This window comes from Chlorocebus sabaeus, chromosome 6 (assembly GCF_047675955.1).
Source record: "Chlorocebus sabaeus isolate Y175 chromosome 6, mChlSab1.0.hap1, whole genome shotgun sequence".
Lineage (NCBI taxonomy): Eukaryota > Metazoa > Chordata > Mammalia > Primates > Cercopithecidae > Chlorocebus > Chlorocebus sabaeus.
The window spans coordinates 51,936,995-51,956,074 of NC_132909.1; the positions used below are offsets into that span (position 1 = coordinate 51,936,995).

The following is a 19,080-nucleotide window of genomic DNA, read 5'->3' on the forward strand; positions in this document are numbered from 1 at the left end:
TTTTTTTTTTTTGGTTGTTTTTTTTTTTTTTGAGACGGAGTCTTGCTCTGTAGCCCGGGCTGGAGTGCAGTGGAGTGATCTCGGCTCACTGCAAGCTCCGCCTCCCGGGTTTACGCCATTCTCCTGCCTCAGCCTCCTGAGTAGCTGGGACTACAGGCGCCCGCCACCGCGCCCGGCTAATTTTTTGTATTTTTAGTAGAGACGGGGTTTCACCGTGGTCTCGATCTCCTGACCTTGTGATCCGCCAGCCTTGGCTTTCCAAAGTGCTGGGATTACAGGTGTGAGCCACCACGCCCAGCCCATTTTCTTTGAAAAATAAAATTTCTCACTATATATACTTCCAGAGAGCAAGACCCCCATCTCGATAAAAAAATTTTTTTTTTAATTAGTCTCATATGAGAAAAATTGAAGAAATCTATATATTCTGGCTTTGGGTTTTTTGTTTTGTTTTGTTTTGTTTTTGTTTGTTTGTTTTTTGAGACAAGGTCTGGCTCTGTTGCCCAGGCTGGTGTGCAATGGCACAGCCATCACTCACTGCAGCCTTGACCTCCAGGGCTCAAGTGATCCTCCTGCCTCAGCCTCCAGAGAAGCTGGGACTCCAGGCGAGCACCACAAGGCCAAGCAAAATTTTTTTTTTTTTTTTTTTGACACATAAAGTCTCACCATATTGCCTAGGCTGGTCTAAAACTCCTGGGCTCAAGCAATCCAGCCTCCCAAAGTGCTGGGATTACAGGTGTGAGCCACTGTACCTGGCCTCGCTTTCCTTTTTTTCTTTTTTTGAGACAGTGTCCCACTTTGTCACCCAAGCTGGAGTGCAGGGGCTTGATCTCGGCTCACTGCAACCTCGGCCTCTCAGATTCAAGCAATTCTCCTACCTCAGCCTCCCGAGTGACTGGGACTACAGGTGTATAGGACCACACTTAGACAATTTTTTGTAGATATGGGGTTTTGATATGCTGGTTAGGCTGGTCTCAAACTCTTGGCCTCAAGTCCTCTGCCCACCTTGGCCTCCCAAAGTGCTGGGATTACAGGCGTGAGCCACCACATCTGGCCAGGCCTCACTTAATAGTAGTATACCAAGGTTAATTTCATTTGTTCATTTTTTTTTTTTTTTTTAAGATGGAGTCCCGTTTTGTTGCCCAGGCTGAAGTAGAGTGGCATGATCTCAGCTCACTGTAGCCTCCACCTCCTGGGTTTAAGCGATTCTCCTGCCTCAGCCTCCCAAATAGCTGGGACTACAGGCACATGCCACCACACCTGGCTAATTTTTTGTATTTTTAGTAGAGATGGGATTTCGCTATGTTGGCCAGGCTGGTCTTGAACTCCTGACCTCAAGTGATCCACCTGCCTCGGCCTCCCAGAGTGCTGGGATTACACGCATGAGCCACCATGTCCGGCTTCATTCATTTATTTTTAGAGAAGAGGGTAGGTTGCCCAGGCTGAGCTTTAACTCCTGGACTCAAGCAATCCCCCCGCCTCAGCCTCCTGAGTAGCTAGGTTAATTTCTTGGTTGTAAGAAATGTAAAATTAGACAACACTGATGAAGGATGTACAGGAGCTCTCTGTATTACCTTTGTACTTTCTCTAAATTTGAAACTTATTTATCTTCTCTAAATCTAAAATTATTTCTAGGCAGGGCGTTGTGGCTCGTGCTTACAATCCCAGCACGTTGAGAGGTTGAGGCAGGCAGATTACCTGAGCTCAGGAGTTCAAGACCAACTGGGCAACATGGCAAAACCCTGTCTCTACCGAAAATACAAAAAATTAGCAGGCCATGGTGGTGCACACCTGTGGTCCCAGCTACTTGGGAGGCTGTGGCGGGAGGATCGTTTGAGCCTGGGATGGGGAGGTTGCAGTGAGCCGACATCACGCCACTGCACTCCAACCTGGGTGAAAGAGTGGGACCCCTAAAAAAAAAAAATTATTCCAAAATAAAATGTTCATTAAAAACAAAACAGCCCAGGCGTGGTGGCTCACACCTGTAATCCCAGCACTTGGGGAGGCCAAGGCAGGCAAATCACTCAAGGTCAGGAGTTCAAGACTAGCCTGGCCAACATGGTGAAACCCCATCTCTACTAAAAATAAAAAAAATTAGCCAGGCATGGTATAGATGCCTGTAATTCCAGCTGCTCGGGAGGCTGAGGCAGGAGAATCGCTTGAACCCAGGAGGCGAGGTTGCAGTGAGCCGAGATCGCGCCATTGCACTCCAGCTTGGAGGACAAGAGCAAGACTTGGTCTCAAAAAAAAAAAAAAAAAAAAAAAAACAGAAAACAAAAGCCAAACACCCTTGGAGGCACTAAATATAGCAGGGACTTGGTGCAAGACAGTCACATTCTGTTGAGACTTTGGACTGTGGAGCGGGAGTGTTTGTTTCTAGACTTACAAGCTCACTGGTTGGATGAGTAGGGGGTAGTCACACCTACAAATATTTAAAAAAAAAAAAAAAATCTGGCAAGAGCCATACACTGCTAGAGGTTGTTCCCATGCAAAGGACAGCCTTACTTTGTGCAATTCCAGACAGGGTGAACTGTTTTTTGTTTTTGTTGTTTTTTTTGTTTTTTTAACGAGTAAACAGTTGAATAACTCCTTTAACAGAAAAGAGTTTAAAAATCAAGCTGGTGCAGGCCGGGTGTGGTGGCTCATGCCTGTAATCCCAGCACTCTGGGAGGCTGAGGCGGGTGGATCACCTGAGGTCAGGAGTTCAAGACCAGCCTGGCTATGGTGAAAACCCGTCTCTACTAAAAATACAAAAAATTAGCCAGGCGTGGTGGTGCACACCTATAATCCTAGCTACTCGGGAGGTTGAGGCAGGAGAATCGCTTGAACCCAGGAGATGGAGATTGCAGTGAGCCGAGATTGCACCATTGCACTCCAGCCTGGGCAACAAGAGTGAAACTCTGTCTCAAAAAAAAAAAAAAAAAAATCAAGGCTGTGCATCAATTTTCACCCAGTGCTGGGAACACATTCCAGGTGGGGCCTTCCCACCTCAGAAAGCAGCCTGCCCTGAGCTTCCCAGCACCCTGTGTCAGGCCACAAGGGCAGGCACTGCAGACGCTGGGCTTCCGTCTGACTGGCTTCCGCCCAGACGACGGGGAACTCAGTGTTGCAAGAAAGAGAGATACATCAACCCAAACCACAGGAAGTCTTCCTCAAGCTGAGCCAGTGGCTTGTGGCCTCTCTCAGTCACTGTCCCCTGATGTTGATGTAGAAAAGAACAACCTGGGGGCCAGGCACGGTGGCTCACGCCTGTAATCCCAGCACTTTGGGAGGCCGAGGCATGTGGATCACCTGAGGCCAGGAGTTCGAGACCAGCCTGGCTAACATGGTGAAACCCCGTCTCTACTAAAAATACAAAAAATTAGCCAGGCGTGGTGATGCACACCTGTAATCCCAGCTACTCAGGAGGCTGAGGCAGAAGAATCACTTGAACCCGGGAGGTGGAGGTTGCAGTGAGCTGAGATCATACCATTGTACTCCAGCCTGGGCAACACGGCAAGAATCCGTCTCAAAAAAAAGAAAAAAAAGAAAAAAAGAAAAGAGCCTGGAAAGGCAGTGTCCTGGTGGCTGCAGGATCCTGGCTGCGCAGTCAGCTGGGAGGCCTCCCGGGGGTGGAGGCTGCGACCCTCTAGAAGGACCCTGTGTATCCGTACAAAAGACAGAGGTCTCATGGCCAGGACAGCTGTGTCCCTCCCTGATCCGCCCTGGGGGCTTCCCCCAGGGCTGGCCTGGTTGTGCCAGGGCGTATCACCCGGCAGGCGGGGTCACCCTGGCTGGGGCTGCTCCTGCCCGCTTGACTGGCCCGCCAGGATCGCAGCCCTAAAAGGCTCTCATCACTGCGAAAGTGTGTCACAGGGCGCTCCTCCTTCGTCTGGGCGTGGCGGTGTCACCAGGGCCTGGGACAGCGCTGCTGGCCTCTTGTGTACCGCCCCATATGTCTGCAGTGGGAGTGGGTTCAGATTTATCCAAAGGAGGTCTCTTGTAACAGAAAGAGCAGTGGTGCTTGCCCCTGCCAGGGTCACTGAGCAGCCAGGCAGGAAGCAAAAGTCAGAGGGGGCACCCCGCGGGTTACCATACAGGGCCTTACACCCTGGAAGGGACGCTGCTGGCCCCACCTTACAGCCCTCAAAGCCAACCCAGAGAGACACCCACGCTGCCCAGCCTCAGGGTCTCAGCCTATTACTGTTATTACTCTTTGTAAAGACGGAGCAAATCTCCAGTTGCCACCCTCCTCCAAAGGAAGATGTCCTTGCTTCAGGGTCCCGGCATCCCCAGGCAGGCTATGAGTCTCCAAAACCAAGACCCAGGGCTGTCCTCTGCCTAGCCCCTCCGTGACTGTGCACTGAAATTCACTCAATTCTGGTTTTTAGCTATATATATATATTTTTTCAGACAGGGTCTTGCTCCGTCACCCACGCCGGAGTACAATGGCGCAATCTGGGCTCACTGCAACTTCCACCGCTACCCCAGCTCAAGGGATCCTCGCACCTCGGCCTTCCGAGTAGACCCCAGCTCAAGGGATCCTCGCACCTCGGCCTTCCGAGTAGCTGGGAGTACAGGCATATACTACCACGCCCGCTAATTTTTGTATTTTTGGTAGAGACGAGGTCTCATCAAGTTGCCCAGGCTGGTTCAAACTCCTGAGCTCAAGCCATGTTGCCTCAGCCTCCCATAGTGCTGGGGTTACAGGCGTGGGTCACCACTTCCGATCTTTAGCTACTTTCATTCAACAAATATATGCACATGGCTGGGTGAAGTGGTTCATGTCTGCAATCCCAGCACTTTGGGGGGGCCAACGTGAAAGGATTGCATGAGCCCAGGAGTTTGAGACCAGCCTTGGCAACATAAAGAAACCCCATCTGTACAAAATATTATAAACATTAGTTGGGCATGGTGGCATGTGGTTGTTGTCCCAGGTACTCAGGAGCCTGAGGCAGGAGGATGGCTTGAACCCAGGATGTTGAGGCAGTGAGCTATGACTGTGCCATTGCACTCCAGCCTGGGTGACAGAGTAAGACCTGTTTCAAAAAAAAAAAAAGCACCACCCATAATAGTGCCACGTATTCTCTGTAAGTACCAGCAGGTACCTAAGTACAGAAGCACCAGAGGGGTCTGGCTAGATATACCCTGAAGTGACCATGGTGCTCCCAGGAGGAGCTGGAGGAAGGGACGGGCTGGGCAGTGTGCTCTTCCTCACCTGTAATGGTTTCCCTTTTCCCAAGAACACTGTCTCCACGCTCTACTTGTGTAATTCAAATTTAGAAAAGTCGGCATTCCACGGGCAGTGTCCTAACTCTCATGTGCCTACTGGTCCTTTGCAGTCTGCAGTGGGCACTCAGCTGGTCGGGCCTCTGCACCTGCTGTTTCCCTGCCCTTCGATGGTGTTCCCCCAAGTCCTGGCAGGGCTATTCCACTGCAGGATACCCATCCCAAAAGCCCCACGTGAAGCAGCCCCCTACCGTCATTCCCCCACCCAATGCAGTACAGGGCAAACCGCTTCTCACTCTTCAGAATATTTTTGTTTTTGTTTTTTTTGAGATGGAGCTTCGCTCTTGTTGCCCAGGCTGGAGGGCAGTGGCGTGATCTCGGCTCACTGCAAGCTCTGCCTCCCGGGTTCAAGAGATTCTCCTACCTCAGCCTCCTGAGTAGCTGGCATTACAGGCGCCCGCCACCACGCTCGGCTAATTTTTTGTATTTTTAGTAGAGACGGGGTTTCATCATGTTGGCCAGGCTGGTCTCAAACTCCCACCTCAGCCTTCCAAAGTGTTGGGATTACAGGTGTAAGCCACCACGTACAGCTTTTTTTTTTTTTTTTTTTTTTTTGACACCAGGTCTTGCTATTACCCAGGCTGGAGCGCAGTGATGCAATCATAGCTCAATGTGACCATGAATTCCTGGGCTCAGGAGATCCTCCCACCTCAGCCTGCTAAGTAGCTGGGACACGTACCACCCTGCTCAGCTACTTTTTGTATTTTTGGTAGGGATGGGGTTTCGCCATGCTGGTCAGGCTGGTCTCAGACTCCTGGCTTCAAGTGATCTGCCCGCCTTGGCCTCCCAAAGTGCTGGGATTACAGGCGTGAGCCCCTGTGCCTGCCCCAGAATGTTCTTGCTCATTTAACTGTTCACCTGTCCTGTCCGTACCAGTCCCTGTTGGTTCCCATCAACTGGTGTAGAGTGGTTGCTGCTTACCACATGCCGGTTGGACACACAACCAACAACCTCGATGCATCCCCAAAGCCACAAGTTGCTTGCTCCCTCTGTAATCTCAGCCCAGCCCTCAGATACAAATGCCATGGTGTTCACCATAGCCCTGCTCTCAAGAGCCAGGCCCACACCTTCCCACCCCTGAGGCCCCAGATGTTTGGCTCTAGAGGACCCACATCCAGTTCAATTTCCAGCTCCTGTGTCCTCCCCACTGTGTGACTTCAGGCCAGTCTCCCTCTCTGGCCTCAGTTTCTCTACCTATAAAGCAAGGGATGCTAAGAGCAGCAGCCGCCACCCCTGGGCAGAGAGGACAATGGTCAGATTTTGCACATGTAGCACATGGTGATTCTCCATAAACATTGGCTCTTAAATGTCCAGCAGCAGATGAAACTGAAATAGTCATCCAGCTCCTGGTTCAAGCTACGGGTGACGCCACAGGGGAAAATTTCCCACCACCCAGCAGGGACCTAGTTACCAACATTCACAGAAACCCAAAATGCACCCGGAAACAGGCGCCTTTCCTCTCTCTGCCATCCTGCTTCAGACGCAGGACCACATTTTCCCTTTATTCAGATTGTAGCTAATGCCCTATAAATATCTCATTATTGGCTTGGATTTTTCCAAAGCTTTAACACAATAAGGGCTTAATTACAGCATGTAGTTGGCAACCCCAGTAAATTACGGTTTACATGATGTTCTCACTTTTTTTCAGCAGTCGAGGAGCCTATAATTTCAGCATTTTCATTCAAATCGGGCAGAAGTTTGCCAGATGTGGCTCTGAGCCAAATACAAATGCTGAGAGAGCGCGAGAGCGAGACAGGGTTCCATTCAAAGGCCAGCCTCTACTCCCTAAGCCAACTCTGAAAACTCTAAATCTAATCTAGGCCGGGTGCCATGGCTCATGCCTGTAATCCCAGCACTTTGGGAAGCTGAGGCAGGAGAATCACTTGAGCCCAGGGGTTTGAGACTAGCCTGGGCAAAATGTAACGAGACCCCACCTCTACAAAGAATTTATTAAAATTAGCTGGGGGCAGTGGCGCACATCTATGGTCCCAGCTACTTGGGAGGTTGAAGTGGGAAGATCACTTGAGCCCGGGAAGTTGAGGTTGCTGTGAGCTATGATCAAGCCACTGTATTTCAGCCAACAGAGGCAACAGAGTGAGACCCCGTCTTGAAAAGAAAAGAAAAGAAAAGAGAAAGGGGAAAAAAAAAGAAAAGAAAACCTCCTCTCTAAATCTAGAACTGTCCCCAAGGCCATCTTCCGTCCTCAACCAGAAACAATCCAAGTTATTACCAGGGGATTTCAATGTTATGAACCTATCAAGGGCCGTTATCCCTCAATAAGTAGCTCTGAGAAAGCACTTGGACAGCCTAGAGCGAAGCTTTGGGGAAATCTGTCTTCCTGATTATAAACCTAATCCCCAAACCAGCAAAAACAGACCAAGAATCACATGGGGAGACAATTCACACGTGGGGTTAGGGCAGAGTATGTCTTTCCGGTCTTTTCACTGAGCAAATACAAACAATTGTTTTAAACAAGACAGGATCCCACAGCCCATTTCATCTGGTACCTAACAGGTCTTGTGCAGCTTTCTGGGTCACTAAAGATTCTTCTAGATCCCTCTGAGTAGCGAGTTGATAGTCGGCTTATCTGGCCAAATCCTCTATCATTGGGCTTTTTTTTTTTTTTTTTGAGACAGTCTCGCTCTGTTGCCCAGGCTGGAGTGCAGCGGCGCAATCTCGGCTCACTGCAACGTCCGTCCCCCAGGTTCAAGCAATTCTCCTGCCTCAGTCTCCCGAATAGCTGGGATTACAGGTGCCTGCCACCACCCCCGGCTAATTTTTGTATTCTTAGTAGAGATGAGGTTTCACCATGTTGGCCAGGCTGGTCTCGGACTCCTGACCTCAAGTCATCCGATGCTGGGCATTTTTTCTCCCAATTTCTCACCACCATACACAGAATGGGTGTACATAACTCTCACAGCCAATTATTTGTTTGCAGCCATGATTCCTACTTAGAAAGGAACCAGGAACAACCTCTGGTCGATATTTCAGGATCTGGGGAACAGGGCATGCCTGCGTGTCCTGGTCCTGGCTGTATCCCCAGAGCTAGAACACTGCCTGCACTGATAGGCGCTCCATTTATATCAACACAGTAATGATGAGTTCCTTCTCTTTAAGGAAAAAGAAACTAAGGCCAGGTTCGGTGGCTCACACCTGTAATCCCACCACTTTGGGAGGACAAGGCGGGAGGATTGCTTGGGCCCAGTAGTTTGACACCAGATTGAGCAACAAATTAAGACCCTGTCTCTGCAAAACAAAAACAAATTTTTTCTTTTTTTTTTTTTTGAGACAGAGTCTCACTCTATCTCCAAGCTGGAGTGCAGTGGCGCGATTTCGGCTCACTGCAACCTCCGCCTCCTGGGTTCAAGCGATTATCCTGCCTCAGCCTCCCGAGCAGCTGGGACTACAAGTGAGCGCCACCACGCCTTGCTAATTTTTGGAGTTTTTTTTTTTTTTTTTTTGAGACGGAGTCTTGCTCTGTCGCCCAGGCTGGAGTGCAGTGGCCAGATCTCGGCTCACTGCAAGCTCTGCCTCCCGGGTTCACGCCATTCTCCTGCCTCAGCCTCCCGAGTAGCTGGGACTACAGGCACCCGCCACCTCGCCCGGCTAGTTTTTTGTAATATTTAGTAGAGACGGGGTTTCACCGTGTTAGCCAGGATGGTCTCGATCTCCTGACCTCGTGATCCACCCGTCTCCGCCTCCCAAAGTGCTGGGATTACAGGCTTGAGCCACCGCACCCGGCCCAATTTTTGGAGTTTTAGTAGTGACAGGGTTCCACCATGTTGGCCAGGATGGTCTCGATCTTCTGACTTCGTGATCCGCCCGCCTCGGCCTCCCAAAGTGCTGGGATTACAGGCGTGAGCCACCGCGCCTGGCCAGAGGGGGTACATTTTAAATAGGGAAATTGGTGACATTTGAGCAGAGCCTTGAAGGAGGCAACGAAGCAACCCCTGGAGACTGGGGAAGAGAATCCAGTGCAAAGGTCCTGATGTGGGAGGATGCCCGGAGGCCAGTTTAGCAGCCAGTGGAGGGAGATCAGATCTGGGAGGTATTAGGGTGGAACCAGGACTCTAGCAACACTGGGGGCAAGGGAGGCTGTCTGAGCAGAGGGAAGGAAAGCTGGTAGTGCTGCTACTGTCCCTCTGGACCTGGTCAAGCGGAGGGCTCTCTCCTTGGATTTCCAGCTTTAACTCAATTTTCTCAGTGAGCAGACTCCAAAGGCATGTAGGCACCCCATGCCATTTTTCTTTTAATAAGCAGCAGCTATGCCGGGGATACTAGCATTTCCAGCTGCGTTTTTATTTGGCCTTTGGTGATGTGTCCCTCCAGGGAGATGTGGACGAGCTGCGGGGACACTGCCTGTGCCTTAGTGGGTGCCGCACCTGTGCACATCGCATGCCTGTTGGCTCCTGTCCCTAACAGATGGAGGGGCACGTGATGTGCTCCTTGGGCTGATTTGTCGCTTTAAAGGATCTTATTAGTTTAGAGTCACCTGGAAATGACGTCTTCTGTTTCCAGTGACTTTCCTTCTGGGTAAAGACAAATTGCTTCTTGAAAAGGCCACACATGGCTGGGCGCGGTGGCTCACACCTGTAATCCCAGCATTTTGGGAGGCTGAGGCAGGCAGACCACAAGGCTGGGAGTTGGAGACCAGCCTGGCCAACATAGTGAATCCCCATCTCTACTAAAAATACAAAAATTAGCCGGGTGTGGTGGCGCATGCCTTTAGTCCCAGCTACTTGGGAGGCTGAGGCAGGAGAATCACTTGAACCCAGGAGGCAGAGTTTGCAGTAAGCGGAGATCACGCCATTGCGCTCCAGCCTGGGGGACAGAGTGAGACTCTGTCTCGAAAAAGAAAAAAGAAAAAAGGACCATGCAAGGCTCGGTCAGGGTGGTCTGCAGTGCTGGGCCTGCTGGAATTGGTACAGTCCAGGGGCATCTTCGGGAATATGCAAGGCTTGGTGCTGCCACACACCAAAAGAGTGACCTCACTTCTCTGGGCCTCAGTTTCCTCATGTGGAAAATGGGAACGTGGTGGTCTCTGCCTCCTGGGAGTGGACTGAGAATCACACAGCAAATCGTTGTGAAACAGGCAGCATTTGTGATCTCGCGGGTTGGCTCTTGTCTCCTTTTATCTGGGATCAGGACTCTGATGACAGTTGTAGATTTCTTTTCTCTTGCTCTGTCCCCCAGACTGGAGTACAGTGGCATAATCATGGCTCACTGCAGCCTCCAACTCCTAGGCTCAAGTGATCCTCTCACCTGAGTCTCCTGAGTAGCTGGGACCACAGGCGTGAGCCACCGCACCCTGCTAATCACAAAAATATTTTTTCAGCAGGGCACGGCGGCTCACACCTGTATCCCAACACTTTGGGAGGCCGAGGCGGGTGGATCACGAGGTCAGGAGATGGAGACCATCCTGGCTAACACAGTGAAACCCCGTCTCTACTAAAAATACAAAAAAATTAGCTGGGCATGGTGGTGGGTGCCTGTAGTCCCAGCTACTCAGGAGGCTGAGGCAGGAGAATGGCGTGAACCCGGGAGGCAGAGCTTGCAGTGAGCCGAGATCGCACCACTGCACTCCAGCCTGACAGACAGAGCGGGACTCTGTCTCAAAAATAATAATAAAATAAAATAAAATAAAATGTACCCCCTCCAACTGTGGTCTCTCCCTCATCCTGCTCCCTGAATCATACTTATCACCTTCAACCATGTTTCTCCTTTTTTTTTTTTTTTTTTTTTTTTGAGACGGAGTCTCACTCTGTTGCCCAGGCTGGAGTGCAGTGGCGCGATCTCGGCTCACTGCAAGCTCCGCCTCCTGAGTTCACGCTATTCTCCTGCCTCAGCTTCCGGAGTAGCTGGGACTACAGGCACCCGCCACCACACCCGGCTAATTTTTTTGTCTTTTTTTAGTAGAGACGGGGTTTCACTGTGTTCACCAGGATGGTCTTGATCTCCTGACCTCGTGATCTGCCCGCCTCAGCCTCCCAAAGTACTGGGATTACAGGTGTGAGCCACCGCGCCCGACCTTTTTTTTTTTTTTTGAGACGGAGTCTTGCTGTGTTGCCCAGGCTGGAGTGCAGTGGCCAGATCTCGGCTCACTGCAAGCTCCACCTCCCAGGTTCACTCCATTCTCCTGCCTCAGCCTCCCGAGTAGCTGGGACTACACGTGCCCGCCACCACGCCCAGCTAATTTTTTTGTATTTTTAGTAGAGACGGGGTTTCACCATGTTAGCCAGGATGGTCTCGATCTTCTGACCTTGTGATCCTCCCGCCTCAGCCTCCCAAAGTGCTGGGATTACAGGCATGAGCCACCGCACCCAGCAATTTTTTTTTTTTTTTTTTTTTTGAGACGAGGTCTCGTTCTTTTGCCCAGGCTGGAAGACAGTAGCGTGATCAGAGCTCACTGCAGCCTTGAAATCCCAGGCTCAAGCCATCCGCTGGCCTCAGCCTCCTGAGTAGCTGGGCCTACAGGTGTCACCATGCCCAGCTAATGTTTTTTATTTTTTGTAGAGACGTGGTCTTACTATGTTGCCCAGGCTGGTCTCCAACGACTGGGCTCAAGTGATCCTCCCACCTGGATCCCAAAGAGCTGAGATTGTGGGCCTCAGCCACTGAGCGGCCCATGTTTCTCCTTTATCTGCTTCCTGCTGAAAGGCCAGCTCCTCCAGGGCAGGAGTTCTGGTAACTTGCTCAGGGCCATGTCCAGGCACACAGCAAAAGTGCTCAGGAAACATTTTTCAATGAAGAAACAACACCTAACGTTTTAAGCACTTCTTTCTTCTATGCCAAGCACTCCAAACTGTCTCACTTTATCCCTATTCAGGAAAGGGAAAGAAGTGCTATTGTAACTTGTATTTTAAAGAAGAGGGAGCTGGGCGCTGTGGCTTAACGCCTGTAGTCCCAACAACTTGGGAGGCCAAGGCAGGAAGATCACTTGAGGTCAGGAGTTTCGGACCAGCCTGGCCAACATGGGGAAACCTCACCCCTATCAAAAATACAAAAATTGGCCGGGCGCAGTGGCTCACGCCTGTAATCCCAGCACTTTGGGAGGCCGAGGTGGGCAGATCACGAGGTCAGGAGATCGAGACCATCCTGGCTAACATGGTGAAACCCCGTCTCTACAAAAAATACAAAAAATTAGCTGGGTGTGGTGGCAGGTAGTCCCAGCCACTTGGGAAGCTGAGGCAGGAGAATGGCACGAACCCAGGAGGCGGAGCTTGCAGTGAGCCGAGATCGTGCCATTGCACTCCAGCCTGGGCAACAGAGCAAGACTCAGTCTCAAAAAAAAAAAAGGCCAGACGCGGTGGCTCACGCCTATAATCCCAGCACTTTGGGAGGCCAAGGCGGGCAGATCACAAGGTCAGGAGATCGAGACCACGGTGAAACCTCGTCTCTACTAAAAATACAAAAAAAAATTATCTGGGCGCAGTGGCAGGCGCCTGTAGTCCCAGCTACTCAGGAGGCTGAGGCAGGAGAATGACGTGAACCCGGGAGGCGGAGTTTGCAGTGAACGGAGATCGCACCACTGCACTCCAGCCTGGGGAACAGAGCGAGACTCCATCTCAAAAAAAAAAAACAAACCCAAAAATTAGTAGGGCGCGGTGGCTCACGCCTGTAATCTTAGCACTTTGGCAGACCAAGGCAGGTAGATCACCTGAGGTCGGGAGTTCGAGACCAGCCTGACCAACATGGAAAAACCCCACCTGTACTAAAAATACAAAATTAGTCAGGTGTGGTGGCGCATGCCTGTAATCCCAGCTACTCAGGAGGCTGAGGCAGGAGAATGGCTTGAAACTGGGAGGGGAGGTTACGGTAAGCCAAGATCGTGCCATTGCACTCCAGCCTGGGCAACAAGAGTGAAACTCCATCTCAAAAAAATAAAAAAATAAAAATTAGCTAGGTGCGGTGGCTCGTGACTGTAGTCCCAGCTACTCAGGAGGCTGAGGCAGGAGAATAGCTTGAACTCAGGAGGTGAGATTGCAGTGAGCTGAGATTGCACCACTGCACTCCAGCCTGGGCGGCAAAGCCAGACTCTGTCTCAAAAAAAAAAAAAGAAAAGAAAGAAAGGGAAAGAAGTGCTATTATAACTTGTATTTTAACAAAGGGGAGATTGGGCACAGTGGCTCACACCTGTAATGCCAGCACCTTGGGAGACTGATGCAGGAGGCTCATTTTGAGGCCAGGAGGTCAAGACCAGCCTGGGCAACACAGCAAGGCCCTGTATCTACAAAAAATGAAAAATCAGCCAAGCGTGGTGGCACATGCCTGTAGTCCCAGCTACTTAGGAGGCTGGGAGTTAGGAGAATCGCTTGAGCCCAGGAGGTCAAGGCTGCAGTGAGCAGAGATCGTGCCACTGCACTCTACCCTGGGCGATGGTGTAAGACCCTATCTCAAAAAATAAAAAAAAAGTGGAGGGACTGAGTCCCCTGCCCAAGGTTTCACAGGTATGCAATGACTGGCACCAGGTGACTTTACCTGCCCTATGAGTTGAAACAGATCAATCAGATCTGTCAGCAGCCCTATTCCTAGCTGAGGAAACCAAGGCTCGCAGAGCTAAACCTCACAGGACCAGGCCCATCCTGTGCAATTGGAGCTGGAGGCCTCGGCCTCTTCCTGCCCTTCTCTGGCTCAGGTGTGGTGGCTCGTGACTGTAGTCCTAGCTACTCGGGAGGCTCGGGTGGGGGAATGCCTGACTGAGGCCTTCCCTCTGGCCAGCCCCTGAGGCTAAATGACAAGGGTCAAGAGGGAGCATGCCCTCCTTTCTCCTTAGGGTGAAAGTTCTATCTGCTGGTGCAGGACAGACAAGCCAGGGGTCTCAAACTCAAAGGTTCTAGGGTCAGGAGGCTCCAAGCAAATACGAACTAGGCCTGGGTAAGTGCTAGGAAATAGTGGGGACTGTGGCAGCTGGAGTGGCCACTCTTAGACTTATGGGACAGTGACTGCTGCTTCTGAAATCGAAGTCATTAGTGCCACAAAGTTCAAAGGCTCAGCAAGGCCAGGGAATACTGATTACAACAACAGCAACCATGCCTATAAGACCCGTGTCCTCAACACGCATCACCCATCCAGGCCCCGGGGTACCAGTTACCACCCTCAGCTTATGGAAAAGGAATCTGAGGCCCAGAACACCAAATCCACGTGGCCGAGTCGCACAGCCAAACGTGGTGGAACCAGGCCTTAGACCCACAGCCTGTGCACCACAACTCTAAACTCTATAGATCTGAGTGTCTCAGCACCACAAGAAATCCAGATATTGACTAGAAATCTGACATTGGAAAATCTTATTAAAACAAAAGCTACGCAGGTAAAACAAAAGACCCAGCAGGCAGGCCTTGGCCGCCAGAGCCAGTGATCTGGACCTCCAACTACAGGACTGAACTAACTGGGCTGTTCCCACTCGGACCACATCCTTAGAAAATCCAGGCTCGGCGCAATGGTTCACACCTATAACCCTAGTGCTTTTAGAGGCAGAGGCGGGAGGATCGCTTGAGCCCAGGAGTTCGAGGCTGCAGTGAGCTAGGACTGCACCCCTCCACTCCAAGCTCGGCAACAAAGAGAGACCCTATCTCTTACCAAAAAAAAAAAAAAAGCCTTGTTTGAGCCCCTCATATCCAAAGAAAAGCCTTTTTTACGCCGCCCTCATAAGGTTTAAGTGTGTAACATGAAAGTACTTTCATTCTGGTTAGCTTTTGTCACTGATAGCAAAGGAACCAGCCAGATAAACAACAACAGCCCTATCCATGTAGACCTACTATGTGCCAGGCACTGCATTAGGTAAGCACTTCCTTTTCTTTTCTTTTTTTTGAAACAGGATCTGGTTCTGTCACCCAGGCTGGAGGGTAATGGTGTGATCACAGCTCACCGCAGTCTGGACATCCTGGGCTCAAGCAATCCTCCCAGGGCCAGCCTCGTGAGTTGCTCGGACTACAGGTGTGGGACTACTACCCTACCTGGCTACTTGTTTTATTTTTTGTAGAATGGCGTCTTGTCATGTTACCCAGGCTGGTCTTGAACTCCTGGGGCCCGACTTGGTGGCTCACGCCTGTAATCCCAGCACTTTGGGAGGCCAAGGCGAGAGGATCACTTGAGGTAAGGAGTTCGAGACCAGCCTGGCCAACATGGTGAAACCCCGTCTCTACTAAAAATACAAAAATTAGTTGGGCATGGTAGTGGACGCCTGTAATCCCAGCTACTCGGGAGGCTGAGGCAGGAGAATCGCCTGAACCCGGGAGGCAGAGGTTGCAGTGAGCCAAGATTGCACCACTGCACTCCAGACTAGATGACAGAGCGAGACTCTGTCTCAAAAAAAAAAAAAAAAAACTTGTTTAGGAGTGTCAACCAAGACTTAGAGAAGCCAAGACAACCTGTGCAAGGTCACAAGGCATGTGAAAGAGACAGAGCTTTGCAAACACTGTGGTAGACAGAAGGCAATGCGCCAGAGACAAGGTAGCAAAGGAGGAAATTCGTGCTGCTGGGAGGAAAGCCCCAAGGCTCTGGGATAGCAGACACAAGGCTTTACGCCAGCCTGGTGGCCTTGGGTGAACACAGTCCCTTCTAAGCCTCCCAGCTCAGCTAAGGTGGGGATGATAACACAGCCTCCACCCCACTCCTTACTTGGGATTCAAGATATTGAATCAAGAAAAACATTATCCCTTGACACTGATAAAAACAATAACAATGACAATAATGACAGGAGGAGGATGTTATCATTTGGCAGCCACACCACTACAAATGAGTAGTTCCTGGAATGGAGAAGTGGCCGCCCATCTGGGAGACAAGAAAGGCAAGAGGGGTTGGTGGGAGGGAGAGGTGGCTGCACGGGCTGTTCTCATTCATTTGCTTCCTGAATCCTGGAAACAGCCCAGAGAGTGGAGTCTGCCCACTGGACAGATGGGCACACCGCGGCTTCTCAGGGCTGTCCAGAGAAGGCTACATCCCAGGGCTAGCCACTGAGGCCTGGTCACGCAAGAAGCCCCTTCCCAGGCTCCAAAGGAGGGCCCCCAATTGGCAGGCTGTAGCTGGGAGGCGGGCCCCTGTGCTCTAGCACCCTGAAAGGAATCCTGAAGTAAGGTACCCCCAGGGTCCTCCTTCCAGCTGAGAGGGGAAGTAGGGTTCAAACCTCATCCTTCAGCTCTGTTCTCCCCTCTACCCTCCTGCTACCCACTTCCAGAGGCGTTGGGCCAGACGCTCGGGGTAGTCATGTGCAGAACAGGAGATGGCCAGACAGACAGAAGAATGACGGAAAAGAGGAGCCAGCGCTAGGCAGGGACTAAGCTCTAAGAGTCAGCCTGAGAGAATCAAACAGGGTCCCCTAGGAGTCAGCTAGCCAGTCAGACAGTGGAGGCCAGCTGGTGTCACCCAACAGAGGGACTGCTCAGTGTTAAAGTCTGTGAGGGGCACGGATGGGCGGCCAGACAGCAGAGGTCACCCTTTACAGCTAGCCAGACAGCAGGGGGCTGCCAGGTGGGACTGGACAGATGGACAACCAAATGGTTGTGGCAGGGAAGCTTGCCCAGGACAGAGAGACAGCCAACCAGATGGCGGGGGCAGCTCCAGATACAAGAACAAGCCAGCCAGACCGCAGGGGTCGCCCCAATAGATATCTAGATGGCCGGTTTCACCTCTGATAAACAGACCGAAAGAGCAGAAGAGGGATCTACCCCAGACCCACGGGCAACCAGACGGCAGAGTTCACCCACGAAAGCTGGGACCAGATGGACCGCAGGATTCCAGCACACCTCCGGTCCTACGGCCCCCCGGCCCATAACGCCGCCCCTGGGGCCCAGGCCGGCTCCCGAGCCCCTGCAGCGAGTCCTCTGCCCAGGGCGTCCCACAGGGCCCGCCTCTCCGACCCCGTCCGGTTCCCCGCCGCCGGCACGCAAGCGCCGCAGTTACGCCGGCGGCGCAGGGAGCGCCATTCCCGGTCCGCCCTCCGCGCCCTAGGCCGCCGCCCGCCCGCGATCCCTGCCGCGCCCGCTCACCGGCCCACGAAGTTCTCCAGCACCGAGCTCTTGCCGGCGCTCTGGCCGCCCACCACAGCGATCTGCGGCAGGTCCAGGTGGCAGCTCTGGCCGATGGAGCTGAAGGCGTCCTGCAGCTTGTTGACCAGCGGGATCAGCTCTTCCATCCCGCGGTTGCCCATGGCGCCGGCGGCCCCCGGCCCGAGCGCCCTGCGCTCCCCGCCGCCGCCGACCCTCAACGACCTGGCCCCGCGGCGTCTGTAGCCGTTGCTCCCCGCCCGCCCGGGCCTCGGCAAGACGCCCGCTCCCGGATCGGCCTCACGGTCGCCGCCTCATCCGGTTCTCAGGCTACACCCGACCCAAGCGACCTCCCGCCCCGGTCCCAGGGCTGCGTCCAAATCACTCGCGCCGCACGCGATTGGCCTGCTACGCCGCCACTCGGGCACACTAGTCAATAAAAACGAGGCACAAACCAATGGTTGAGTAAACCTTCCCCCTGAGGATCGTCTTGCTGGTTTATTGGACAAAAGAACCGTCACTGTTGTGCAAAAGCCAATAGCGGCAGAAAGCAAGTTGTCAAGAGAGGAAGGAGGTGTTTCAGAAAAATGCACGTTGGCTCCGCCCATTGGCGAGGTTACACCATCTTATTGGCAGGCAGATGTGCCAGTCGACAATGTGGACCAATGATGTTAGAGATTGAGCTACTACCTAGTTCCCTAAGAATTTCCCATTGGTTCATATAAATATCACTTTGTTGCTCCAGCCAACCAGGCAAAAGAGGGCGGGGTGTAACATCGGAATCTTCACTATGATTGAGAACCATATCTGTCAATCAGAAAAACTCGCGTTCTTCCCTGTGATTGTTGGACGTCTGCAACAGTCTTCTGAAGTACAGGATAGGTCCCACCGTACTCGCTCAAGGGCGACACCTCGTGGTGGGATCCGATGTCTCGATTTTTGAGTTTCCTCGCTCTGGGGAAAACTACAAGTCCCAGAACGCATCTCAGTGCCCAGACTGCAAACCAGCTCTGGGACCAGGGTCCCAATGCACTCTGTAAATGGGTAAGGCCAAGTCATTGCTTCCTAGAGACAGAACGCAGTAAAATCACTCCTCCACGCCTTTGCAAATACTGTGCCCTTTCTGCTCACGCCCGATCTTGACGCCGCTAACGCTCCAAAGTTTTTTCCCCGGCTTCTTCAACTTTAGCAGAGCATGAATCTTTTTTTCTTTTCTCTTTTTGAGACGGGGTTTCACTCTGTCACCCAGGCTAGAGTGCAGTGACGCGATCTTGGCTCACTGCAACCTCCGCCTCCCCAGTTCAAGCAATTCTCCTGCCTCAGCCTCCCAAATAGCTGGGATTACAGGTGCACTCCACCACACCTAGCTAATTTTGTATTTTTAGTAGACAGACAGGGTTTCACCATATTGGCCAGGCTGGTCTCGAACGCCTGGCCTCAAGTGATCTGCCCATCTTGGCCTCCCAAAGTGTTGGGATTACAGGCGTGAGCCACCGCGTCTAGCCAATGAATCTTCCTTTCTTAGAGACTGGGTCTCACTCTGTTGCCCAGGCTGGAGTGCAGTAGTGGACTCATAGCTCAATTCAACAAGCACTCGGGCTCAAACGATCCTCCCGCCTCAGTGTCCCAAGTAGCTGGAACCACAGGCATGCCCTGAGTCAACTATGCCCAGCTAATTATTTTTATTTTATTTTTTATAGAGACAGGGTCTTGCTGTGTTGTCCAGGCTGGTCTCAAACTCCTGGGCCCAAACGACTCTCACAGACCAGCCTCCCAAAAGTGCTAGGATTACATGTGTGAACCCCCCAACTGGCTTTGGATCTTTTTGAATACC

General features: G+C 51.9%; 1 protein-coding gene across 8 annotated transcripts in view; it reads right to left on the minus strand.

Annotated features, from left to right (window-relative positions):
• The window catches only part of DNM2 (dynamin 2), a 111,435-nt gene extending 93,819 nt beyond the window's left edge, over positions 1-17,616 (minus strand). For 3 of the 8 annotated variants that reach the window (XM_007995257.3, XM_007995252.3, XM_007995251.3), the window contains exon 1: positions 17,250-17,616. In XM_007995257.3, coding sequence (XP_007993448.2) covers positions 17,250-17,410 — 161 coding nt within the window. In that variant the 5' untranslated portion in view covers positions 17,411-17,616. The remainder of the gene's footprint in view (positions 1-17,249) is intronic. The other 5 variants (XM_007995256.3, XM_007995250.3, XM_007995255.3 and 2 more) reach the window with 3 other exon arrangements.
• Between the last annotated feature and the right edge of the window lie 1,464 nt (positions 17,617-19,080).